The following is a 21,206-nucleotide window of genomic DNA, read 5'->3' on the forward strand; positions in this document are numbered from 1 at the left end:
TGACTTTCAAATAAATAAATAAATAAAGGAATACACAGGTAGATCAATAAAAAAGAATGGAGAACTCAGAAACAGATTCACACGAATATATTCAAATGATTTTTGAGAAAGGTGCGAAAGCAATGAAAAAAATAGCCTTTTCAACAAAAGGTATTGTAACAATAGAATATACATAGGGGACGGTTCAATTTAAACAAACTATACAACTTTTATTTTTTAAAAAAAAACTTACATATTTGAAAGGCAGAAAGAAAGAGAGAGAGAAAGAAAGACCTTCCATCCACTGGTTCACTTCTCAAATGCCTGCAACAGGTCAGGGTTAGGCTAGGATGAAGCCAGCAGTTGGAAATCCATCTGGTCTCCCATATGAGTGCCAGGGACCAAAGTACTTGATCCATCACCTGCTGCCTTCAGGGTACATTAGTAGGAAGCTGGACTGGAAGCGGAGGTGGGACTGATCCCAGGCACTCCAATGAGAAATGTGCAAATCCCAAACTGCCACTTAACCTGCTAACCCTTACAACTTGTATTTAAAAAAATAAGTTGTAAGGTGGGGGAGGGAGATAAAATCTTTAAGAACTAGAATAGGGAAGACATTCTTAGATTTAACATCAAAAGAATGATCCAGGAAAAACTGATAAATTGGACTTGATCAAAATTAAATACTCTGACTCTATGAAAGACACTATTAAGAAATTGAAAACTACAGACTGAGACAGAACATACTTGCAAACTACGTATCTGACAAACATCTGCTAAGTTAATGGCTGCCAGGGACAAAGGAGGGGTAGGAGAGAAGTAATGGTTATAGAACAGCAACAAGAGGGATCCTTGAAATCCATGGAAATGTTCTGTGTCTTAACAATCAGCATCGTGGTTGTGATAATACACTGTAGTTTTTGTAAGCTATTTGCAGTGGAGGAAACTGCATAAAGGGTCAAGACAATTTCTCTCTCACCATAATATTCCTAACAGCATATGAACTTATAACTACCTCAAAATAAAGCCAGAAACCACATATTCAAATACGTAATACCTGAGCCTCAATCAAACACATTTGCTATTGAATTATTAAATGTTAAATTTAAATTTCCACTTTAAGTATGAATGACTTCAAAGACTGACAATTCTAGAGTTACTAGTAAAAGACTAATGATTACAACTTAAAAACAAAAATCCACAGTTCTACAATAATAAATTATCAATAGAAATCTCTGAACTTGAGGCCTAATTCAAGCTGCTCTGGCAAAAAGCATAAATTTTTAAAATAAATTATGAATCCTATGAGTTAATGTGTATCTTCTACTAGCTTCCTTACTAAATTCTTCATCTCCAACATTCAGACCAAATGATTCTAGAAGGTAATGGAATGAAGCTCATTGAGCTACTATGATAAATCTAAGAAAACGCCTATCCATTACTGCTTACACTGGTATTTCTTGGCCTTCCAGGCTTTAACCCACTGAGAAAAAATATTTGAAATTAAACTACTTGTTTTCCATCTCTTTCACAAGTTTCCAACTTCCTCAAGAATTACTCAAAGTTTAGAGCAAAAAGAAATGTTCAGACAAAGCCCATTTAAAAAGGATCCCAGCTAAAACACACGAATTTGAATTTGGTCTCAAATACCTCAGCCTTTCCTTTAAAATGCCTAAAATTTACTCCTGTAACATTTAAAGAAAAAAAAAGGGCTATGTTCTTACAAATGATTTGTTCATGGCACGTTTCACTTCATCAGAACCATCTGAATAAATCTGCTGAAATAATTTATTTAAAGCTGCATCTCCCTCCAACTTCTCATTCTTTTCTTCTTCTTTGATCTCACCAACCAATTTATCCCAATTTCTTGTATAATGAGATGATGATGGATATAGGTTCTTTACATCTACAAAGTAAAAAAGGCAGAAATGATTAATCAACATGTTTTTGATTATGTCAAATTAGGTATGTAAACTTTGTGTTCATGGTATACACAGTATCTCAGAAATAGTTCAGGGCTCTGAATTTCATGTTTGCAATAAATGTCTTTTTGATATATAGATCAATAACCAGATTTACACTCTACACACTGAATCAGTTAGCATAATGCAAAATCTGGGAATTTCTTTTGAGTAAAGTAACTCAATAAGTGTTAACTTTTGGCACACTATACAAAATTATATTAAAAGCATTTTTCATGTTAATAATAGGAAAAACTAGGAAAGGATATAGGAAATTTTGAACTTACAGAAAAGTTACAATGGTAATACAATTCTTTTTTAAAAAAGGATTTATCTATTTATTTGAAAGGCATAGATATGGAGAGAGAAGGAAAGAGAGAGAGAGAGAGAGAGATCTTCCATCTGGCTGATCTATTCCCCAAATGGCTGCAATGGCCGGCATTGGGCCAGGCAAGAACCAGGAGCCAGGACCTTCTTCCAGATCTCCCACATGGACGCAGGGACTCAAGCACTTGGGCCATCTTCTGCTGCTTAGCCAGGCACATTAGTAGGGAGCTGGATTGGAAGTGGAACTGCCGGAACTCAAAATGATGCCCACATAGGATACCAGCACAGCAGGAGGCTTAACCCTCTATGCCACAGCACTGGCCCCAGTAGAAACAATACTAACAAGTCTCATTGTTTTTTTTGTTTTTTTTTTTTTGTTTTTTTTTTTTTTAAGATTTATATATTTATTTGAAAGGCAGAGTTACAGAGAAGCAGAGGTAGAGAGACAGAGATCTTCCATCCGATGGTTCACTCCCCGGCTGCAATGGCCGGAGCTGGAGTGATCCGAAGCCAAGAGCCAGGAGCTTCCTCCAGGTCTCCCACACAGGTACAGTGGCCTAAAGACTTAAGCCATCTTCTACTGTTTTCCCAGACCATAGCAGAGAGCTAGATTAGAAGTGGAGAAGCCAGGACTCGAACCAATGCCCACATGGGATGCCACACTGCAGGCGGTGGCTTTACCCGCTATACCACAGCGCCAGCCTCAAGCCTTATTCTTTTAAAAAGATGTTTAAGAACTCTCTTATACATAATATTTTAATGTTAAATATGTGGCTTTTTCTGAGGTACTTACATATCCTTCAGATTAGAAATAAAACTAAAAATATTATCACTGATGCCATTCAACAGCCAAATTAAGACTCCATCATTTTCCCATATAAAAATACAGTTGTTAAGATTACTTCAAGAGGAGACAAAAATAAGGAATTTCTGAATGCTGAAAATACTACACTTGACGATCCAGAGGCTCAATGCCCACACCACACATAAATTTTACATACAAATAATTAAAAAGTAACTGCTATTAACAGCAGCTCTATTCACTGTCTCATGAAAATATAACAGTGGCCAAAAATGTAGGCCACATACAATGTAGAAAATTTTAGATGCTTAGTAATTAAGAATTAGGTGAAATGCATTAATGTTTTTTATTTAATGCAATACATCAAAATTAGTATTTCTAGGGGCCAGCACTGTGGCATAGTAGGTTTATTAAGCCTCCTCTGGGGTGCTGGCATCCGTTATGGGCAATGGTTCGTGTTCCACCTGCTCTTCTTCCAATCCAGCTCCCTGCTAATGGCCTGGGAAGGCAGAGGAAGATGGCCCAAGTGCTTGGGCCCCTGCACCCACATGGGAGAACTGGAAGAAGCTCCTGGTTACTGATTTTGGATCAGCTCAGCTCCAGACGCTGCAGCCATTTAGAGAGAACCAGTGGATGGAAGACCTCTCTCTCTCTCCCTCTCTAACTCTGCCTCTCAAATAAATAAAGAAATCTTTAAAAAAAATATATATAGTACTTCAGGGCCAACATTGTGGTACAAGTTAAGCTACCTCCTGTGACACTAGCATCCCATATGGGTGCCAGTTGGAGTCCCAGCTGTACTACTCCCAATCCAGCTCCCAGCTGATGTGTCTGGGAGGCAGCAGAAGATAGCCCAAGTCCTTGGGTCCCTGCTACCCATGTGGAAAACTAGGATAGAGTTCCTGGTTCCTGGCTTCATCCTGGCCCATCCCTAGCAGTTGTGGTCATTTGCAGAGTAAACCAGCAGATGAAGATCTCTCCGTCTCTCCCTCTCTCTTTAACTCTGGTTTCAAATAAATATATTTTTGATTTAAAAAAAGTTATCATTTCAACATGAAATCAACAGAAAAATCTTGAGATTTTTATATTATTTTTGTCACACTAAATCTTCAAATTCTTGTATATACTTTACACTTACAGCATGCTTCAATATAGCTACAGGTACACAACAGGTCCATTTGGCAGTTACTGTATTGGACAATACAACTACAGAGCTTTAAATAAAACACCAGACTCTTAATTTCCATCAGTACAAAAATATTCCTCCTCCAAAACTGCCCCTCTATAAACTTGCTTTCTTCAAACTACATTAGAAAGTTCTAAAACACTATTCTGTTCCTTCATCCTTTCTCTCTACCTGTAACCCAACTTTCTCCCTAGCCATTCTTCATTAAAGCAACATAAAACAATCCAACACTGCCCAATTTTATTCAGTAAAGTATATTGTTTTGAAAATCCTATCACTATTTCTCTAATAGAAATTCCATCTTTGTACATTTTAAGTAGTAGCCAAAAAAAACAAACAAACAAACAAAAAAAAAAACTGCATGCCAAAATATGTTAAGAGCCTGGGAAACATGGATTTAATTAATCCTAACACTGACTTATAGAAATGTTGGGAATAGAGGTTTTAATCTCCATTTTACAGATAAGAAAGCCAGCCCAGATAGGTTAAGTGATTTGCCCTTATCTACAGTCTCCAGCTTGCAGTACCCAAGAAACCTGACAAGCATATTAATTCCTTACGAAAATATAACAGGACAGGAGGAATAGCATCTTAAAAATCTAAGATGCTTGCTTAAAAAAAAAAAAACTGTAACAAAATGGTGAAGACCCTGTGCCCATGGTGGCTGACTACTAGAGGTGAGTGAAGTAGCTTCCTTGCTCATTCACAAACTGCAAAGATTGCTAAATAGTTGCAAATGTACTCACCTAAGCAGAGACTGGTCCCCTTATTAGAAATGACTCAAGAAGCAGTATTCCAGAAAAATCAGACTTAGACTGTGAAAACCTAGATTTTAGTCTTAGACAATGAAAACTGTTGGGGTGATCTTGAGCAAGCTGCTTATGTTTTCTGGGCTAGTAAAATAAAAGGAATACTATTTGACTGCTTGCTTATAAAGTTGTAGTTGGGACTGAATGAGATATTACATGAAGTGACTTTTTAAAAAATGCTTTGAGTTATATATAAACCTAAGCCTGAGAATCTCTGGGAGTTAGTCCTAAAAGAAGCATGTAACATCTTTACTAGCCTTTCAAATAAAGTATAAAGCAAAAATGACAATTAAATACCTAAAGTACCATCTGGAACTATTTCACTCCTTAAAAATTATCTAGAGCCAAAGAGCCAAGATGTTGGCTGAGTAAAAGGGTCCACCTCCTGCAGACACACTGATGTGACTAGGTATATACACACCACCAATTTGCCTTCACAGGAGCTATCAAAGTCAGGTGAGAGGTCACAGTACTCCAGCATGTTATAATCTTAAGTTTCTGAAGAAAGCAAGTAAAGTTGTCTGCTGTACCCCTCCCCCAACTCCAAGGAGTTCAACCTGTTGACACCTCTGGTTTGGGAGAGAGCGAGCAAATTGAATCCCAGTATCAGGCCCCCTGCAAAAACATTCATTCAGACTGAAGCCACCTGCCCCTATATCCAGGCCTGTACTAGTAGAATGAATATTGGGAACTGCCACAGCCAGATGCCATAGCCCTGCCACTCTTGTACCAACTACCCACATAAAGCAAAACTCCAGCCCCATGGGGGCCAGAGAGAGATCTTGGGCGCACACACTGGGACCCGCAGCTGGATCTGCCATGCTTGAGACCTGGCATCTGAGAAAGCCAAAAGCCCTTGTTCCCCTTCTGTGTTCACAGACAGAGCCTCCAGACTAGCCTGGCATAAGGCAGACACCTGCACTCGAGTAGGTGGGACTCATTTTGGCGTGTGCCACTGTCAGTCTTTGGTGGGCCGAGAGAGTAACCCCAGATTCTGTGGGGCTCAGGGACTATAGGACCCAGGTGTGACCAGCCAGGGGCCGATCTGGGCAGGACTACCTTTATCTCCTCCTCCAACCTTGAGCAGACAGCCAAAGACCAAGGCATTGTGTCTTAGAAATCAGTGCTGTGCTGGTAAAGCCCAAAGCTGGACAGATTCTAATGGTTTCCAACCCCAGGCCAGCGCCTGTAGATGGAGTCTATGTATTTGCTCCATTATTGGACAAAGACCTGCACTTGTTTCGGTGTGTAGCAATACCAGCCTCTCCTTGCTGGTGTGTACCCTCCTTAGGATTGCATGGTATCTGGTGACTCTAAGAACCAAGGGTGCCCGCCTAAGGCCTATCTGAATAGTTATATTCCACTCCTCCTAAAACCTTGGGCAGACACCAGGAATCACTTGACTATTTTGGAACTCAGTGACAAGCTGATAAAACCCACCACTGAGCAGATTATAATGGTCCCTGTCCCCAGGCAATAACTACAGATAGAGTCTCTGGCCCTGTTTCAGTACCCAGCGGAGTTCTGTGGTCTTGGCTAACCAGTCTTCTAACCCAGCCAGTATCATCAATGGCTAACAGGTGCAACCTAGAGTAGTGAACCCACCTTGGCAGCAGAACAGACTACTTAGAAAAAGCCAGATTACTAAAACGTATCCTTCAATACAGACAATGTCGTACTCCAATAGGCATCAGGAATTTTCAGGGAACCATGATTCTCCTTAACAGCAAAATAAGGTGTCAGAAACCAACCACCTAGGAATTAAATTCTCCAAATGCTCAGATGAAGATGTCAAAACAGCTGTTTTAAGAAAACTCAACAAAATCCAAGAGAACACACAAAATAATGATTTAATGCTCTGACAGAGATTTAATAGATGGAAGTAATTAGACAAAAGCAAGAAATCCTTCAACAGAAAAATACTAAGTGAAATAAAAAAATGTGAAAAAAGCATCAATAAACAGAACAGAAGAGATACATGTTATTTGAAAATACACAGTTCGAGGAGAAAAAATAATCAAGAGAAGTAAGCATATGGGAAATATGATATAGCATGAAAAGATCAAGTATTTGAGAAACTGGGAATCCTAAGGACTTGGAGAATGCCGAGAATGCCAAAGGGGTACAAAGCATATTGAAAGAGATAAACTTGGCCGGCGCTGCCGCTCACTAGGCTAATCCTCCGCCTGAGGCGCCGGCACCCGGGTTCTCGTCCTGGTTGGGGCACAGATTCTGTCCCGGTTGCTCCTCTTGCAGTCCAGCTAGCTCTCTACTGTGGCCCGGGGAAGGCAGTGGAGGATGGCCCAAGTGCTTGCGCCCTACACCTGCATGAGAGACCAGGAGGAAGCGCCTGGCTCCTGGCTTCGGATAAGTGCAGCGCGCCAGCCATAGCAGTCATTTGGGGGGTGAACCAACGGAAAAAAGGAAGACCTTTCTCTCTCTCTCACTGTCTAACTCTGCCTGTCAAAAAAAAAAAAAAAAAAAAAAAGAGAGAGAGAGAGAGAGAGAGAGAGAGAGAGAGAGAAACTTTCCAAACCTAGAGAAAGATATAATTATCAAGGTACAAGAAGGTCAAAGGTCACCAAATAGATCCAACCAAAATAAACCTACCCTAAGACATGCAGCTCCAAGGTTAACAATCAACAGAGGATTCTCCAAACTGCAAGAGTAAAGAAGCAAATAGCACATAAAGAGGTCCCCAATTGGCATGACTGTACACTTCTCACAGACCAGGGAGAAATGGGATGAGATTTTTAAAGTACTGAAGGAAAAAAAAAATTGCCACCTAGGAATACTATATCCAGCAAAGCCATCCTGCAGATATGAGGGAGAGAGAAAGACACTCCCAGACAATAAAAGCTGAGAGAATTTATCACTACCAAAACTATGCTACAAGAAATATTAAAAGAGAATTCTTTATACCAAAAGGAAGGGGCATTAATATGAAAAAAAAATCAGAAGGTAGAAAAATCACTGGTAATAGTAACTATCCAGCAAATTCAAAATGCTCTAATACAGTACACATGGTATGTAATTTATTTATCTTTACTGTGAAGACTTAATAAGTCAAAAATTAATACACCAAAATGTTGAGATAGGAAATACGCAAAGTTAAATGTAACGGCAAAAATTCAAAATGTGGGAGAAACAGATTCACACAGCCAGCACCATGGTATAGCAGGTAAAGCCACCGCCTGCAGTGCCAGCATCCCATACAGGCGCTGTTTCGAGTCCCGGCTACTCCACTTCCTAACCAGCTCTCTGCTATGGCCTGGGAAAGCAGAAGATGGCCCAAGTGCTTGGGTCCCCCCACACATGTATGGGAGACCCAGAAGAAGCTCCTGGCTCCTGGCTTCAGATCAGCTTAACTCAGGCTTGGCTCTGGCCATTGCAGCCATCTGAGGAGTAAACTAGCAGAAGGAAGACCTCTCTGTCTCTCCCTCTGTCTGTTAACTCTGCCTCTCAAATAAATAACTCTTTAAAAAAAATACACAGATTTAGAGATAAAAAGGAAACATTACCATTGACACCACAGAAAAACAAAAGATGGTTAAGAGACTTCTACAAACAATTCCAAGGCAGCTAATTTAATAACCTAGAAGAAACAGACAAATTCTTGGACAAATATCAAATCCAGACACAGAATTCCTAAACACTGGAATAATAAGTAGCAAGATTGTATCAGTAATAAAAAATCTCCCATTATGGGGCCAGCGCTGTGGCACAGCGGGTTAACGCCCTGGCCTGAAGTGCTGGCATCCCATATGGGCGCCGGTTACAGTCCCAGCTGCTGCTCCACTTTCTATCCAGCTCTCTGCTATAACCTGGGAAAGCAGTAAAAGATGGCCCAAATCCTTGGGCCCCTGTACCTGTGTGGTACAGAGGAGACCCGGAGGAAGCTCCTGGCTCCTGATGGGCACAGCTCTGGCTGCTGCAGCCAATTGGGGAGTGGACCAGCAGATGGAAGACCTCCTTCCTTCCCTCCCTCTTTCCCTCCCTCCCTCTCCCCTCTCCCTTTCTCTCTCCCTCCCTCTCCTCTAACTCTGACTTCCAATAAATAAAATCTTTAAAAAAAAAAAACTCCCATCAAATAAAAACTCAATACCAGATAGCTTTGCTACTTAACTCTACCAAACATTTAAATTATTTTTAAAAATAGATGAGAGGCCGGTGCCGCGGCGCCAGCATTCCGGGTTCTAGGCCCGGTTGGGGCGCCAGATTCTGTATTGGTCGCTCCTTTTCCTGTCCAGCTCTCTGCTGTGGCCAGGGAGTGCAGTGGAGGATGGCCCAAGTGCTTGGGCCCCTGCACCCCATGGGAGACCAGGAGGAAGCACCTGGCTCCTGCCTTCAGATCAGCGCGGTGCGCCGGCCGCTGCGGCCATTGGAGGGTGAACCAATGGAAAAAGAAGACCTTTCTCTCTGTCTCTCTCTCTCACTGTCCACTCTGCCTGTCAAAAAATAAAAATAAAATGAAAAAAGAGATTAATCATCATGATGAAGTGAGATTCATTCCAAGAATGCAAGGGATGGTTCAACAGGCAAATCAGTAACAGTGATACACCACATAAACCACATCATCAAAATGAGCAAAATCACAAGATCATTTCAAATGATGCACAAAAGGCATCTGATAAATTTCAACATCACTTCATGATAAAACTCTAATCCAATTATGTGTAAAAGCAACATAGCTCAACATAATAAAGGCCACATATATAGATAACAACCCAACAGCAAACATCATATTGAATGGAGAATAAACTGAAGGCTTTCTTTCTTAAAATCTGAAAGACAAGGATGTGGGCCCACCTTCTTCACTTTTATTCAACACCGCACTAGAGGTCCTAGCTAGAGCACAGCCATTGTAGAAAATTGTGTGAGGCTTTCCCAAACACTAAAAATGGAACTACCATCTGATATGACTTATCAATCCCACTCCTGAGTATATATCCAAGGGAAATAAAATCCATCATTTATTGAGGGACATGAGTACTCCTATGTCTTTGGCAGCAGTATTCACAAGAACTCCAAAACAGAAACAACATAAATGTCCATTAACTGATAACTGGATAAAGAAAATGTGATAAATAAATACATGCCAGAGTTTTACTTAGCCATAAAACAGGTGAAACCCTGTCATTTGCAACAGCAAGGATGGCACTGAATATAATTAAGTGAAATAAGCCAAATAGAGAAAGATAAATATCACATGACGTTAACTATATAGAGTAAAAAAAAAAAAATGCAATCACGGTTAACAGAGACTGGAGAGGGAGAGGAGAGAGAACTGGGAAAGATTAATTGATGGGTACTAGGTTATAGTTAGACAGGTCCAAGAAGTACTATGGTTCTATCGCAACAGTAAGGTAAAGACAGATAATGTTATCTTACTGTATGTTTCTCTGTTAAAAAAAACTACAAGACAATCATTTTGGGTATTTTCATTACAAATGTTAATGCTTGAAAGGATAAATATATTTAGCTTGGCTGGACATTACATACGTATACATGTAATGGAGTATCACATGGTACCCCATCAATATGCACAAGTTTTATGTCTATTACTTTTTAAAATATATATATTAAAAATTACCTGTTAGTATCAATTTCCTAGCTTTGCTAATTATACTACAGCCCAGCTAAGACATTATCATCAGGCAAATCAAGTGAAGGGTACATGGGAAGTCTCCTACTTTTACAACCTCTTTGAATCTAAAATTATTTCTAAATTAACTAAACATAAATGACCTGTTGAATAACTCACTGTTTTCTAAAAGGTGTCATAAGTAAAAGTGTTTTCTGTTACAGAAGAAAGCAGTCAAAATCCAAGAGTAGCTGAGACACAATATTAGCTTCTTTCAGTCATCAAATTAGCATTAGCTGTAGTAAACCAAAAAGAAATTTCTCTCCATTCATTAACGAAACTGTAACTGTAATGTGCAATGGTATGTCGTAGTTCTAAGAGTATCCTGTTGATTAGTCATTCCACTAAACAAATGCTTATGTGCTGATTGCTTAGAACTGACCTCGACGCAAAGTTGCCAAGCCCTTGAGGGGTTCAATTATCAATCCTAGTTTTCTACTCTTCTAGGCTTTTCTTAGGCACTCCATTACCTGTTTTGTGTCCATTTCTAAATCAGCAATACAGTGAAATGGGCCAGATACTTTATTCTGTAAAGCTCTGAAATTCCAAGAAATTATAGTCACAATATCAAAAGAAGGAACAGAAAGGAATAAAGGAACAGGAAATATATCAGCAGAGTAAATTAATTCAAACCCAACAGGAAAGGCTAACACACAAAAATAACCTTCAACTAATGTCATAAAACTGACACAGTGAATAATAAATCCCAGCTCCCTCTGGGATTTTGCTGCCATTCATTCCTACTCTTAAGAATTTAAGAAGTTAGAACCTTTATAAGAAAGGCTATTTACTTTGTATCCATTACAAAGCAACCTTATCACGGGAACATAAAGAAAGAAAGTAGAAAGAATGCTCATTACTATTTAACGTCAACTATAAAATACAGTATAGTATAAGTTTAAAGCTCATTAAAGGCCAGAACACAAACCTGCTATGAACTGTTTTGGTTTAGGCATATCTCCTTGTCCCTCTAGCTTTTCCCATCTCACAGCCTCTGGCTTTTTCATTTTAATTTCAATCTGGAAGAAACAACAAAAAAATCCATTATTCAACGTAAAATATATAGAATTTAAAAAATTAAACCGCACAAAATTTTTGTAAGATAGTGCCTTTGAGTTTCTTTAAATTACACAAGACTAAATTTGAAGAACTATAAAACATTTCTATACTTAAGTCACCCTTTCATACACAACATACATTTTGTATTAGCTACAATGAAGAGTCTAGAAATTTATTTCTTTAGCTTTGTCTCCCCCAGACCCTACTTTCTAAAGCAGCTCTCTCAATGAGGGATAACTCTGCCACCTAGGAACATCTGGCAATGACTGGAAACACTGTTGTCACAACTGGTGTAAAGGGAAGCGCTGCACTGCCATCTATGGAGTTCAGACCACGGGTGCCACTGAACATCACCCCGTACAGCGCAAGCCTTCACAAATCACAAAATATCAATGATGACACCAGGAAAGATGGTATTCCAAAATAATTACTGTATTCACATATGCATTAACCTTTTTTTTAGTGGAGAAATTTATTCAACTGTGTAAAACACCACTAATGTACTCTTTTTCAATAATTCTTTCAAAAATTACCTGCATCAAGTATCTCTTACCTGAAATGCTTGGGACAAGAAGTGTTTCAGATTTTTCAGTATTTAATTTTGGAATGTTTGCATGTATACAATGGGATTATTCTGGACATGGGACACAGGTCTAAACACAATTTTTATTTATTTATTTATTTTTGACAAGCAGAGTTAGAGAGAGAGAGAGAAAGGTCTTCCTTTTTTCCATTGGTTCACCCCCCAAATGGCTGCTGCAGCTGGCGCAATGCGCCGATCCGAAGCCAGGAGCCAGGTGCTTCTTCCTGGTCTCCCATGCGGGTGAGGGGGCCCAAACACTTGGGCCATCCTCCACTGCACTCCCGGGACACAGCAGAGAGCTGGACTGGAAGAGGAGCAACCGGAACAGAATTCAGCTCCCTAACCGGGACTAGAACCCAGGGTGCCGGCGCCATAGGCGGAGGATTAGCCTAGTGAGCCGCAGTGCTGACCTAAACACAATAAATGTTTCATATACATCTTCAGATATACATCATCTAGAAGTAATTTGTTTTTAAAGATTTATTTATTTATATGAAGTCAACAGTTACACAGAGAGGGAGAGACAGAAAAAGACATCTTCCATCTGCTGGCTTATCTCCTAAATGGCAGCAATGGCAAGAACTGGCCAGGCCAAAGCTGAAAACCAGGAGTTTCAGATCTCCCAGATGGGTAGCAGAAGGAAATGACTAAAACAGGAGCTCTGAGGTATGACAGAAAACCCATGAAAAATACAGACAGAAAAAGATAAGAAGATAGACTACAAAGAGTGTCTGAGTGCTTTCTTAAGTTTACTTAAATGAAAAGTTAACACCACTCTAGTAACATTTTTTACTTTTAAAACTTTATTTTCACTTTATTTGAAAGGCAAAGAGACAGAGATCTTTCATCTGCTAATTCATTCCCCAAAGGCACCCAAAAGGCTGGGGCTGGGCCAGGCTGAAGCCAGGAGCCTGGAATTCAATCTGGGTCTTCCACACAGGTGTCAGGGACCCAAGCCAAAATCTGCTGTCTTCTAAGATGTACGTTAGCAGGAAGCTGGAAGTTGAGGACTGGAGATTCCTAAACCAGGCACTCACATAGGATATGGCATCCCAAAGGATGACTTAAACTTTGCACAAAATGCCCACCCCAGCATCTTCTAGTTTCTAATCAAAATTGATCCCCTAGAATGTACCCTTACCTCTAACACATAGCACTTACACCTACTTTTTGTCTTGCTTACAAATAATGCTTTCATCTCCATTTTTGCCTTGCAAAAATCAGCATTTTCAGTGCAAACATTAAACACAATAACAAACATTATGCAAAGAATTTAAATTAAAAATTGAATTAGAATTTTACATTTTTTAGTATAAGAACTTCTCAAATCCTCTAAAATGAACAATTACTTTATAGAAAGTAAAAATGCCATTAATATTTTTTCATTTACAGTATTCAGTGAAAATATTGATAAAAAATAGTGTTATTTTTGGTTGTCATGGCTGGGATCTTTACCAAAAGGAGACAGAAATCCAGTATATGGCAATGACACAGTAGTAAAAGGGCCATTAAGATCATCTTAGAATTTAAAATTCATCTTGCTCCTCTAATTCCCAATGCATCTGCAAATGAGGATACACAGTGTACATATCATGTCACTAAACTCAGCCACAGAGTGTCTTATAGTCACACTTCATGTTCTTGCACTATGCATGCTTTATAAAGTTCCCTGTTTCACATTAAGACCAACAGAGACTAGTACTCACATGTAAGGGAAGCCACTATAAATAAAGTAATTGTGCTGTACCATAAAAGAGGCCTTTATAAAGCTAAAGTCAAAGCTCTTATCTGGAACAGCCTGTTTCAAATGAAATAAGTTGTCCTGACCTTGAAATTATACTTGGTCCAGGACTAATCTTCCATGAATTTGCTTTTATTTCTACCTTACTTTTGATGCTTATACATACTTTTAAAAATGAAAGTGTTCAGTCTTGATGATTCTGGCAGATCTTTCTAGAATTACCTTAAGTCCAATTTCAGCGTCTTTTTTTTTTTTTTTGGACAGGCAGAGTGGACAGTGAGAGAGAGAGAGAGAGAGACAGAGAGAAAGGTCTTCCTTTGCCGTTGGTTCACCCTCCAATGGCCGCCGCGGCTGGCACACCGCGCTGATCCAATGGCAGGAGCCAGGTACTTCTCCTGGTCTCCCATGGGGTGCAGGGCCCAAGCACTTGGGCCATCCTCCACTGCACTCCCAGGCCACAGCAGAGAGCTGGCCTGGAAGAGGGGCAACCGGGACAGAATCCGACGCCCTGACCGGAACTAGAACCCGGTGTGCCGGTGCCACAAGGCGGAGGATTAGCCTAGTGAGCCGCGGCGCCGGCCTAGAGTCTTATTATAATCATTAAAATGTCATTCCATTTTCACTGAAGTTAAAAAAGAAAAAACCTTAGGGGCTGGTACTGTGGCACAGCAGGTGAGGAATCCCATATGGGCACTGGTTCGAGTCCCAGCTGCTCCTCTTCTGATCCAGCTCTCTGTTATGGCCTGGGAAAGCAGCAGAGGATGTTCCAAGTGCTTGGGCCACTGTACCCGTATGAGAAACCCAGAAGAAGCTCCTGGCTCCTGGCTTCAGCCTGGCACAGCCCCAGTTGTTGCAGCCATTTGGGGGAGTGAACCAGCAGATGGAAGACTTGTCTGTCTGTACCTCTTTTTAACTCAGCCTTTCAAATAAATAAAATAAACCTAAAAAAATAAAACAGACAAAACAAAACTTCAAAAGTTAACAGAAGGGGCCAGCACTGTGTAGTGGGTAGAGCCACCACCAGCTGTGCCAGCATCCCATATGGGCACCAGTTCTAGTCCTGGCTGCTCTACTTCCGAGCCAGCTCCCTGTTAATGTGCCTAGAAAAGCAGCAGAAGATGGCCCAAGTCCTTGAGTCCCACACTCACATGGGAGAACCAAAAGAGGCTCTAAGCTCCTGGCTTCAGATCAGTGCAGCTTTGGCTGTTGTGACCATTTGGGGATGAACCAGTGGATGGAAGACCTCTCTCTCTGCCTCTCTAAATCTGCCTTTCAAACAAATAAATAAATCTTTTTTTTTTAAAAGTTAATTCAAAACTTTGGTAGTTTCCTTGAATGTTGCTCTAATATCACCAGGAGGTCTTTTCAAGACGCCATAATATCCCAAGGCAGTATTCGAGTAAAAATCTCTTCTTGCTGGATGATCAGTTTTCAACATTGCATACACTACCACGTCCCACTAAGGTTTCTTCTGCATAACAGAGAATTTATTAATTTTTTCACTGAAATGAATTTCAGATTTACAGAGAAACCATAAACCATGGGTGGGAAATATCCAGCCTGGGGCCATATGTTGCCCACAAAATCATTTGGTACAGCCCTTTGCAAAGGCACCAGCAGGCAAGACTCAAAATTCAACAAAGCTACACAGGCTAATTTTTTAAGGTAATAATTTTGTTTGGCTTGCAAATGATGTTATAAATATCCATATGGCCGTTGGCAGGAAAAAGGTTTGCCAAGCCTGCACAAAAAAACTTCCAATAAATGTCATACATAGTGACAGATCTATGTATTGGAAAATACCTAGCTATCCAGAAGGCAGTATGTCAGAAAGTTATCAATGATGAGTCTGAGTCATTTTTTCAGCTCTAAACTTTTTCAAATTTTCTATAATATGTTCAAATACATATTTATTGCTTGTATAGACTTATAAAAACCTAATTAGGATAAAATAACAATAATAATATTTGTTGAGCATGCTAGGTGCTTCACTTACTAATATCTCACTTAATAGAAACATGCTACAACAGGAGGCTACTCTCCTTATTTTAACATCAGATAAGAGAGCCAACAGATGGACTACCTTGCTGGAAATACCTTTTTCAATTAGAATTTTTACATATCTTTTTAGAAATAAGCAGGAGAACAAGACAAGTCATCAGTTGTGTAATTAGGAAGAGTCAAAAATATATGCCATTTGTTGGACTTAGCTGTATGACCACAAGCAAGTAATTCAATTTCAGTGAATCTTTGTTTCTCCTATAAAGCATGAATAATAAATCTTAATTCATTTACAGTTCTTACAAGGACTAAAAGACACCATGTATAAGAAGAGCATAGCATCATGTCTGGCAAATAACAATATATATCAGTATTTCCAACATCATTATAGTCAGCTGAAAAACCACTTTTAACATTTGTGGGTTTTTTCTACCTATAACCTGGGTATAAAAATACCTGTACCATGCAGCAATTTATGAGAATCACATGAGCTAATAATATACAGTACAATGCCTGGCATGTAACGTAGTTCTAATAATTCATTACTGTAGTTTCCCACAGGTCAAAACAACATGGGAGGGGCTGGTGTTGTGGTACAGGAGGTTAAGCTACACCTGCTATGCCAGCATTCCACATCAGAGTGCCAGTTCAAGAACTGGCTGTTGCACTTCCAATCCAGCTCTTTGCTAATGGGCCAGGGAAAGTTGCAGAAGATGGCCCAAGTTCTTGGGTCCCTGCCACCCATGTGGAAGACCCTGATGGGAGTTCAGCCTCCTGGTTTCGGCATAATTAGCCACAAGCGTTTGGGCTCTCTGGGGAAGGAACAAGCAGATGGGAATCTTTCTGTCTCTTCTTCTGTCACTCTCTTTTCAAAAGAAAAAAAAAATCTTAAAATACAATAACATGGGAAAACTCTACTACATTATGTATTATGGCACAGAAAATTAAGTCACCACTTGAGATACTCACATCCTGTACTAGAATGATGGTTTGAGTACCGGCTACTTCACTTCTGACCCAGCACCTAAGTAACAACACCTGGGAACCTGTTCAAGTGCACGATTCTAGGTTTTCATGTTTTATATTGTGTTAATACAAAAAAATCATTCTGATTAAAAATAGGAATGCAAGATCATTTCCACAAGGATAAATTTACTCTAACGGACTAACAATTCTCATTCTTAAAAGCTATAATATTAATCTTTACTATGTAGCTGCCACTGAAGTCATAATCCTGAGACTGTGCAAACGGAATATTGTCATAAAATGAAGATGAAACAAAAGCAGTGTTTCTTAGTTTAAAAAAAATAATTGGGGCCAGTGTCATGACATAGCAGGTGAAAGTGCTGCCTAGGATACTAGCATCCTATATGGGCAAGGGTTCATGGTCTGGCTGAACCACTTTTTTTTTTTTTTTTTTTTTTGGACAGGCAGAGTGGACAGTGAGAAAGGTCTTCCTTTGCCGTTGGTTCACCCTCCAATGGCTGCCGCGGCTGGCATGCTGCGGCCGGCGGGCACCGCGCTGATCCCAAGGCAGGAGCCAGGTGCTTATCCTGGTCTCCCATGGGGTGCAGGGCCCAGGGACTTGGGCCATCCTCCACTGCACTCCCGGGCCACAGCAGAGAGCTGGCCTGGAAGAGGGGCAACCGGGACAGAATCCAGCGCCCCGACCGGGACTAGAACCCGGTGTGCCGCAAGGCGGAGGATTAGCCTAGTGAGCCGCGGCTCCAGCCTGAACCACTTCTGATTCAGCTCTCTGCTAACGTGCCTATGAAGGCAGAGGAGGATGGTCCAAGTGATTGAGCCTCTGCACCCATGTGTGAGACAAGCAAAAATTCCTGGCCCCTAGCTTCAGCTCAGCCCAGCTCCAGCTGCTGTAGCCATTAGGAGAGTAAAAGGAAGATTCAAAGGATGGCAGATCTGTCTCTCCCTCCATATGTGTTCAACTCTGCCTTTCAAATCAATCAATCTTTAAAAAAAAAAAAAGGGTGATCAGGCTGAAACAAAAACTTGGTATTCAATAAAAGGTAGAAGCAGCTATCAGTTATTTAAAAGCAAGAATTTTGACTTGGAAGAACATACTATATTATGGAATATTTAGTTAAGAGATGCTATTTTCATTAATTTAAGGGTCACACATTTTCATATTTTTAGGGCAAATTATGTTTCACTCAAATTAATACTACTCAACTAACGGCTATATAGTAATACGTGATATTCATTTAATCTTGAAGGTAGAAAAGAAACTAGGACTCTGAAAAGCAAAGAAATGGACAGGTGTTGCGGTACAGTCAATTATGGCACCACTCAGGATGCCCATACACCATACTGAAGTGCCTGGCGTCAAGTCCTGCCTCGGCTTCAGATCCAGTTTCCTGGTAATGTACCTGGGAGGCAGAAGAGGATGACCCAAGTATTTGGAACCCTGCCAACCACATGGGAGACTACAACAGAGTTCCTGGCTCCTGGCTTCAGCCTGGCCCACTTCAGGTATTACAGGCATTTGGAAGATCTCGCCCTACCGCCACTGGCACACTATCTTTCAAATATGTAAATAAATAAATAAATATTTTTAAAAAGTAAAGAAACAGCCCTCTAAATAGATTTTATGGAAACTCTAATTTTAAGTAAATCTCCTAAGCAAAATACATCCTTCTCTAAATCCACTCAGATTCAAGACATGGATATGTGAAACACATTCAAGACATCTGAATATATTAAAAGCAAATTATTTCCCTCTTAATGCCATAGTTAAATAAGCCTCAGTAACTCAGATATTTTGCTATTTTGTCTCCCTCTGCTGTATAAAAAAGGAAAGGATTCAAAGGTTTCATCATTTAGTTTCCTTAAGTTACAATTAAGAAAAATTCTGGGACCTGCATTGCAGTGTAGTGGGTGTTGGTTCAGGTGCTGACTACTTCCATTCTGGTCAAGCTCCCTGCTAATAATGCCCTGGGAAAACAGTGGAGAATAGTCCAGGTGCTTGGGCCCTTGCCACCCATGTGGGAGACCTGGCCTGGAGGAGGCTGGAGGCTCCTGGCTCTGGCTCTGGCCTGGTCCTATCCTGGCCACTGAAGCCATTTGGGGAGTGAACCAGCAGATGGAAGATAAGGATCAGTATCTCAATCTCCCTCTCTGTAATTCTTTTAATTAAATTATTAAAATAATTTTTTAATTTGTTTCCCATAAAATAGTTTGAAGATTAGTAGTTGATCAAAAATAAAAATATATATATGTGTGTATGTATGTATAGACAGAAATATACAGATACAAAATAGGGAGATTCCAGAGTCATGACAAGAAAAATAATCATCCTTTAGAATACACCTTTAGAAAAACCTAGACAAAGAAGCACTAGTTTTGGCTGGCAATCAGAAATGAAAATTCATTTAGTATGCATGTTCATAAAATTTTACTAACAATATGATCTTGGGGAAATCCAAGAACTCAGCTCTTTTCTACCTGTAAAACTAGTAAAAATAGCTTACTGTCTACTTCATAGAATTAATATCAGGACCCAATTTAAATTCTTTCACTAAACAAATATTGAGCACCTCCCACGTGCAATACACAGCAAAAGTTGCCAAATTTAGCAAATAAAAATACAGCATGAAATATAGGTATTTATATTAAAACTTATTCACTATTTGAAATACAAATGAACTTTTTAAAAAATCTGAAATAGAAGTTTTCAGGTCATTTATCTATTTACATTAATAAACTGAAGGGGACATACATTAACAATGTCTTAATAAGAAATGTACACAAAAATAAGAAAATCCATTTTCTGATCCATCTCCCTCTCAATCTACCTAGAGCTTTGTGCTTGATTACTCAAAATTCTTTTTTCTTTTTTTAAAAGATTTATTTATTTGAAAGACAGAGTTACTGAGAGAGGCAGAGACAGAGAGAGAGCGAGGTCTCCCATCTGCTGGTTCACTCCCCAGATGGCTGCAGTGGCCAGAGCTGGGCAGATAAAAAGCCAGGAGCTTCTTCCAGGTCTCCAACATGGATGCAGGAGCCCAAGGATTTGGGCCATCCTCCGCTGCCTTCCTAGGTGCATTAGCAGGGAGCTGGACTGGAAGTGGAGAAGCCCATATGAGTTGCTGGTGCTGCAGGCTGGGGTTTTAACTTGCTGCATCACAACACCGGCCCCTCAAAATTCTTTTATCAAACAAATTTTATACTGTTTGGATAGGGCCTATGACAGACTCAGATCCTGGTAAGATTTCACATCTTTTCTCAACTGCTATTGTCCCAAGCTGTTGTTTCCCCGTGTCTTCCTCATAATGAGCCATCTTTTATTTATTTTATTTATCTTCAAATACATTTTTAAAAGGGCAACTCCATTTTAATTACATTTAATTACACTTCTTAACTTTGCGCTTCCTGTGCCAAGCCCATGCAACTGTCCTTTTCTCTTTGCCAGCCCACTTAACCCTTCTACATGAAACTGGGAGGTGGGTAATGGGACAGGAAAAGAAAACCTGATCCTATTTCATGATAAGTCACATATCCTTAGAATATAATAGTTAATAACAGTACATTGCAAGACTTGTATATAAAAAAAGGCATAGTAATAGAAAAAGTTCACCTACATCATTCATTCCCATTAACTTATCTATCATGAACCTTCATACAATACCACACCTGAAAGGATCTCAGAGCTTCATTTATTCCATATTCCTCATTTTACAGATGATAAAAATTCACTCCTGTAATCATTTTGTGATAAAAGCAAATTCATAGTGTACAGAATTAGAGTCAGATCTTTTGTTTCAGTCAATATTTTTCCTACTAAATTTACTACTAAGATCTTTATTGATATTTAAAATTTTCCCTAAATACTACTTGTATACATATTTTTTTAATCTAAAGGAATCTAAAAATTGGAAACTCAAACTGTAATTTAAATTCTCATTATTCACTCAGAATAAAGTAAAATTTAAAATTTAGCTTAACTGGGGCTGGTGCTGTGACTTAATTGGTTAAGCCTCCTCCTGTGGCGTCAATATACTATTCAGGCACCAGTTCATGTGCTGGCTGCATCACTTCCATTCCAGCTCTCTGCTAAAGGCCTGGGGAAGCAGCAGACGGCCCAAGTCCTTGGGTCC

At 39.7% G+C, this 21,206-nt stretch overlaps 1 protein-coding gene across 2 annotated transcripts in view; it reads right to left on the reverse strand.

Moving 5' to 3' along the window:
* The window catches only part of SUGT1 (SGT1 assembly cochaperone of MIS12 kinetochore complex), a 52,791-nt gene that overhangs the window by 11,501 nt on the left and 20,084 nt on the right, over positions 1-21,206 (reverse strand). For both annotated transcript variants that reach the window (XM_002712973.6, XM_008260023.5), the window contains exons 11-12: positions 11,637-11,727; positions 1,704-1,885 (exon numbers count right to left, since the gene is read on the reverse strand). In XM_002712973.6, the coding sequence (XP_002713019.1) occupies positions 1,704-1,885; positions 11,637-11,727 (273 nt within the window). The remainder of the gene's footprint in view (positions 1-1,703; positions 1,886-11,636; positions 11,728-21,206) is intronic.

The sequence above is a fragment of the Oryctolagus cuniculus genome, chromosome 9, assembly GCF_051225735.1.
Source record: "Oryctolagus cuniculus isolate XC-2025 breed Fujian yellow rabbit chromosome 9, ASM5122573v1, whole genome shotgun sequence".
Taxonomy (NCBI): Eukaryota; Metazoa; Chordata; class Mammalia; order Lagomorpha; family Leporidae; genus Oryctolagus; species Oryctolagus cuniculus.